Raw genomic sequence first — 7,000 nt, forward strand, 5'->3', positions numbered from 1 at the left:
ACTACTGGCTTCATAAATCTTTAATTTTCCTTTAAAGTAACCCTATTGTCTGTATACATATACCATGGCAGTCCCTAAGTCCCTAAGAATCCCTAACTAAGGATTCTTGAACACTTATTAGTACTCTGTTTCTCTTTCTTCTCATTGAGAATCAAGCTGATTATTTCACAGGCATTGTGGTAGGCAGGTCATTAACTCTGAAATAACCTTCAATCACAGATAGATTTTATTTTTTATTAAATTTATTTATTTACTCGCTTTACAACCCAGTATCAGCCCTTCCTCTTGCTCCCAGAACACCCTCATGTAAGTCTTCTCCCCATTCCACTTAGAAAGGGAAGCTCCCCTCTGGGTGTCAAATCCCGCTGCACTCCCTACTCCCAAACCATACATCAAGTTTCTGAGGAACTAGGGACATCCTCTCCCCTGAGGACAGACAAGGCTATCCATTTAGAGGTGCAGGATTCACATGCAGGCCGGCAGTCAACAGGCTCAGGGGCATCCCCTCCCCCAGTTGTGGGGAACCCATACAAAGACCAAGATGCTCATCTGCTACATATGTGCAGGAGGCCGAGGTCTAGCCCATGTATGCTCTTCAGTTGGTGGTTCATTCTCTGGGAGTCCCCAAGTGTCAAGGTTAGTTGACTCTGTTGGTCTTCCTGTGAAGTCCCTATCCACTTTGGGTCCCTCAGTCTTTCTCCCAACTCCTCTGTAAGACTCTCCAAGCTCTATCTACTGTTTGGGTGTCTCTGCATCTCTTTCCATTGACTGTTGGGTGGAACATCTCAGAGGACAGTTATGCTACGTTCCTCTCTGCAAGCATAACAGAGTGTCATTAATAGTGTTGAGGATTGGTTCTTGCCCACAGGATGGGTCTCAATTTGGGGCAGTCATTGGTTGCCCATTCCCTCAGACTCAGCTCTGTTTTTGTCCCTGCACATCTTGTAGTTAGGACACATTTTGGGTCAAAAGTCTTGTGGGTGGGTTGCTGTCCTTATCCTTCCACTGGGAGTCCTGCCTGGTTACAGGGAGAGGCCACTTCAGGATCCATATCCCCCACTGTTAGGAATCAGCTAGAGTCTCCCACTTAGATGCTCAGGGGCCTCTCCCCATCCCAGGTCTCTGGCAAGTCCTAGAGATTACCCCCACTCCAAGCTGACCTCCCTTCTCTCTCCCCTGTTTTCCCTACACATGATCCTCCCCTGCCTCTTTCCTCTCCCCATCTCCTCTTCCACCCAGTTTCCTCCTTCAATCCACCTCCAATATCTATTTTGTTTCCCCATCTTCATATGTAGGAAGGGATAGTAGCAGGAGAGGGCAAGGGCTTCTCTGAGGCTACCTCTGAGCTGATGCTCCACTTCTGTGACTTGTCTCTCATGAAGAATAAAAGAGATAGAAAATGCAAGGGTTCAATCAACAGCTTTCTTAGCTTCTATTGATTGAGCCTTCTTCTAGTTACTTGCAACTATACTTTTGCCCTTTTCAATCTGCAGGTCTTTATTAAAGGTCCTTAAGGGTGCATGGTAAATTCTTGTTTTGGAGCCAGGCCACATCATTGAGCCCAGATTTAACATCATCCTTCATCCTCCACTGGGCAGTACATTTTTTAAAAAGTCTACTTTCTTTGAAAAAGCTCCTGAGATCCCAGCACTTGCAAGACTGAGGCAGGAGGATCACCACAAATTTGAAGGCAGCCTGAGCCATGCAGTAAATTCAAGGTTAATCTTGGCTGCATAGTAACATGCTGTCTCATAAGAAATGACAGGAAAAGGCTTCCCAGAAAGAAAAAAAAATCAGAAAATTGGAAATGCTAGGATAAGGGAAAGAGGCAAGAACCTGAGGGGAACAGATTAGCCCTGTTGTTTTTTGTGATTCAAAAGTACTTTAAACTCAGAATGTCTTCCTTTGGGAATCTGTTCTTTAACTAAATGTTCCTTGGAACTAGACAATAAACTGTCGTTCCTTCTCTGTCTAGCCACCTCTTGTTAGTGTTTAGTGGTGCTTACAAAGTGGTGGGTGTGGCAGTTACAGAGTTTTCTTTTGTGGGCTTTTTTGGTAAGGGTATTTTTGTTTTGGTTTGGTTTGGCTTTGCATTGTTTTTCTATTTCAGCCATTGTCTCTTTCTTTCTTTTTGAGATAATGATATAATTACACCATTACCCCCTCCCTTTCCGTCCACCAAACCTTTCAATATAGCAAGTGGACTATGGTTATACATTTAAAGGGGATCAAGTGCCTCAATCTTGCATTCTGTACCAATGTGAAAGGAGCTCAGTTCCCTTAAATTCAGTCCAAATAAAGTGGTTTTCTCACACCAAATACTCACTTACTTCTACCTTCAAAGACAGAAATTTTTCTTTTAGCAATTTCTCCTAGAAGGATTAAGACTTACATGATTAAAGAAAGAAGAAGAAAATGTTAAATTAAGTAATTAAATTCAAGTGAGATCAAATGGAGACTAATACTAGATGCATATTTGTGTCCTCTGAGCAGGAGGTAGAGACATATTGGCACTGAGAGGAGGCACCTTTATGTATGAATTCTCTTGGCATGAAAACACTCTAGCTGATTCAAGCTGTCTTTGCCAAAAACCCCGCTAGCTTTTTGGCCAAGCCCATTCTTATCAGGAGCCTTTGTTCTTATGACCAGGCCTCAGCCAAAGGATAAAACAGGTAAAATGTTGTCATTAGCTCTCATCTCATCTTCAGTGTAGAACTGAAGATTAAGGAGTTGACTGGAATATGAAGGGAGTTGATGCCATAGATGATGATGTTGAATAAAGAAAAAAATAAAGGACAGGACCTTGAATGATCTGTCTTATTCTACAAACCTTCAGTGATTACCTCCTAAAAAGTCACTTCTGGAATTACAAAATATACCTTGTGGAGAATGGAACCTAGGAAGAAAAAAGCAGGTAAAGAATAATATTCATAGAGGTAATAAGAGAGCCTGACATCTTTAGTGTCAGAAAGCCAGAGGAAAGAGTATACTATGCAAAAGCCTAGTGAGGTCACAGCAGTTGATGTCTGATGGGAGGTGTTTGAGTCTGGTAGCCAAGTTTACAGTTACAGTTTATTATTACAAGAAATAATTTCAACAAATCAGAGTGACTACAGAATTCAATCTTGAGGTGGAAGTACTGCTTCCATTCAGTGATAATGAAGTTCTCGTTTCAAGAACATTGATGGTAGCCAAGCAGTGGTGGCACACGCCTTTAATCCCAGCACTTGGGAGGCAGAGGCAGGTGGATTTTTGAGTTCGAGGCCAGCCTGTTCTACAGAGTGAGTTCCAGGACAGCCAGGGCTATACAGAGAAACCCTGTCTCAGAAAAAAAAAAAAAGAGCATTGATGTATAGAGGTGCAATATGGGTAGGATGATAGAAGGATCAAAAAGTGGAAGGAGTGGTCTTTAGTAAACAAAAATGCCCATGATTTCAACTGAATATGTGTTGTATGACTTTCTCTTGGAAGACATGAACAAATGGCTACTCACTCCCTGTATAGTGTCAATAACAGGCCAAAGCATCAATTCCACCAACATTCATCTTGGCGAAGCAATAATTTTATTGGGGTTATTTATAGTAGTATGGGTAAGCGGGTGTTTACAGATGCATGGATAACTCATCTGCATTGCAGATCACAGTGTTTGTTATATAGTATGTATAACATATATGCAAGTGTCAACTGAAAACAGGTTGGTAGATAAGCCAGTGGATCTTAATCTCATTACCAGAGATCTAATCTCAGCTTCTTTCCCTTGTAAGTGGTCAGTGTAGGTCATGGTTACTGCCTTGTCTGTTACAGCATACATCATTTAAAGAGAGAATGGTCATTGTATCAACCTCAAGGTTGCTAGAAGAATGAACTAAAACAATATATAGAAAGTGTTTTTTGACACAGTACCTCACAGAGAGTAAGCAGTCAATAAACATGAGGAACTCTTCATCATCTACATTTCCCCTTAAAGGAGGAACACTTATTCATATGAAGATTCCAGTAAAATAGGGGAGATAGACATAAGACCATGGATGTTAAAATAAGAAAACAAAAGTTAGGTTAGATATGTCATAAGGAAGTACAAGTTGAGGTAAGAGATAGCAAATGGTTTGAGTTGCCCTATTCAATTCACCAATGTAAATTTCTTTTTTCTTTTTCTTTCTTTCTTTCTTTTTTTTTGTCAATATACTTTAGTTCAAACTTCATCCTTCTTCCTCCACCTGTTCCCACAGATAAAGATACTGAAACATAACTATATTTATCACATAAAGAAAACCTGATCGTTCTTGGTAACTTACTACAGATCTGATATACCATACTTATTCCCCTAGTAATATATAGTTTTCTACAGTTATATTTTAAAGCATGTTTCCCACTAAAGCCCACTAGCATTAAGGTGGAACAATTGTAGAAAAAGTAAGTGCAGAAATTCCTAATGCCGTATTGCCCTAAAATTAATATAAAAAGATGACATGCCTTTACATGAGTTAATTATTCAATGCACTGCTAACATTTATTTATCAGTCTGACATGTGTTGATGTTGTGCTCATATTTATCACCAGAAAAGATAGCTTACTTGATAAATTAATATATATTCTAATAGTTGTTTATTCTTGTATCTCTTTTGCAGAAATATTGCATTTTTTCATAAACTATGTTCAACAATTGGCAACTATTTAAGATATGTAATTTTTAATATAGAATGTACTACAATAATAGCTACAATTTTTAATATAGAATGTACTACAATAATAGCTACAAAACCAAATACTGGGTCTCTGTCTTCAAAGGATGCATATTTTAACAGACAAGGCAGCAGCCTAGACTTAGCCTTAGACAAGGGGAAAGAAAGAAAATATTTTAAAAAATACAGGTCGTTGTGCACAGAATATAAAAATTCCAGTAAAATGAGGAAGGTAGACATAAGACTATGAATATTAAAATAAGAAAACAAACGTTAGATCAAATATGTCATAAGGAAGTACAAGTTAAGGTATGACATAGCAAAAGGAAATCAGGTGAAAATGGAATCAGTTCCCCTAAGGCAAGATGCTTCAGAGGACACAAGACCAGGGCTTTTCCTAATTTGACCAGCAAAATGAAGCAATTTAGAACCCACTGAATGACCCTGCTTCTCTAATCTTAACATTGACAAATCAGCTGGTTACAATGATCAAATAGACTGTATTTCCACCAAAGACATTTATTAAGTGAAAATGATAAAGGAAATGCTGTCTGTAAACGTGCCCTGTGTCTTTGTTTTTCAGAGAGCTGATATAGCTGTTGCTCCACTCACTATAACATTGGTCCGTGAAGAAGTCATAGATTTTTCAAAGCCATTTATGAGCCTGGGGATCTCCATCATGATAAAGAAGCCTCAGAAATCGAAGCCAGGCGTATTTTCATTCCTGGATCCTTTAGCTTATGAAATCTGGATGTGCATTGTCTTCGCATACATTGGAGTCAGTGTAGTTCTCTTCCTAGTCAGCAGATTTAGCCCTTATGAGTGGCACTTGGAAGACAACAATGAAGAACCTCGCGACCCACAAAGCCCTCCTGATCCTCCCAATGAATTTGGAATATTTAACAGTCTTTGGTTTTCCTTGGGTGCTTTTATGCAGCAAGGATGTGATATTTCTCCAAGGTTTGTTTGTGTGTAATACAGAATACCTGCTTGTATTTTGTGGTCTTACTGCCCTCATGTCCATCTGGTATTCACCTGCATCAACTTCAGAGTTCTTTCATTTAACATTCCATCCAATGACAAATTGTCTTCACGGCATTTTGTGTGCTTATGTCTATGAGGTGAGTGTGTCACTGGCGATGCTTGAATGCCTAAGATTTGCTGCAATGCTCATAGATACTCAGATTCCGGATAAAGTTAATTGCTGTGTAATATTCCTGTGAAAGTTTCCTCATTAATTGAACTGCAATATCTTCACATTTGCCAAGTGACTAAATCTGGACAAACTGGGAAAGAACATAGAGTATTTATTTAAACCCTCCCACCTTCCCCTATTAGTACTGCTGTTCTTGTTGTGCTCTCAGACTGTCTAGGACTATGCAAGCATCTACTCAAGTTTCTTAGCTAAAACTAGACAATTTCTCAGAACATCAGTACAAACCTTAGTGGGGCTGTCATATTTGAAAATAATCTGGCCAGTTGTTATAAAGTTAGGCAAAGAGTGAAAATGTGACAAAAGAATTTTACTGTCATTTATACCCCTGAAGTAAAATGTATGAATATCCATAGTATCTTTAGTTGTAATAGACAAAGTATAGAAACAAAGCAAATGTTCAGCTGGTAAATGGATAAAGAACTTGTAGCATATCCATTCAATGGCATACTGTTTACTTAAGAGAACAGATTGCTCATACATCCTAACAGTACAGATGTACCTTGAAAACAAAATGCCAAAGTGAAATAATTCAATCACAAAATGCCAAACTGCACTCCACTCTATTTGTTGAATATAACATTATAGAGCATCCCATTTGTCCCCAGTAGACACATATATAGAGATAAAAAGGACAATTACGTATGGGAAGAGTTTGAAAGGAGAAGAAAAAAAAAACAGATAACAATGGTGGGATTAAAGTCTCTCGCAAGTTCGCCTTTGCAGAACAAGTACAAGACTGAGAAACAACTTTTTTTTAACTTTTATTTCATTATGATGAATTTGTTAACATTTAAAAACATTTAAGTAAATAGAATTAAATCACATTCTTGTTTCTCTTTTGTACCCCAACTCCTCCAAGAGACCCTCCTTCAATACCTACAATATCTTTTTTGTCATATTCCTTAAAATTTATAAAATATTATAACAATGAAAATGAGCATTATAAAAGCTGTTTGATATAATTTAACAGTCTTATGTAGATGCTCGTCTACAGCAATAGTGTTTTGTATTTAGTAGAGTTTAAAATCTTGGCTCTTACTGTGGTACAAGCCTAAAATGAGAACAATTTTTAAACATTGGATTTCATTGTAATAAGGCTGTA

General features: G+C 38.4%; 1 protein-coding gene across 3 annotated transcripts in view; it reads left to right on the forward strand.

Moving 5' to 3' along the window:
- Nucleotides 1-7,000, forward strand: part of Gria3 (glutamate ionotropic receptor AMPA type subunit 3) — a 269,423-nt gene that overhangs the window by 196,068 nt on the left and 66,355 nt on the right. For all 3 annotated transcript variants that reach the window (XR_004113737.1, XM_031354592.1, XM_031354721.1), the window contains exon 11: nucleotides 5,266-5,642. Coding sequence is in view for 2 of the 3 variants with exons in the window: in XM_031354592.1 (XP_031210452.1) it covers nucleotides 5,266-5,642 (377 nt within the window). In the remaining variant the exon portion in view is untranslated. The remainder of the gene's footprint in view (nucleotides 1-5,265; nucleotides 5,643-7,000) is intronic.

This window comes from Mastomys coucha, chromosome X, assembly GCF_008632895.1.
Source record: "Mastomys coucha isolate ucsf_1 chromosome X, UCSF_Mcou_1, whole genome shotgun sequence".
Taxonomy (NCBI): Eukaryota; Metazoa; Chordata; class Mammalia; order Rodentia; family Muridae; genus Mastomys; species Mastomys coucha.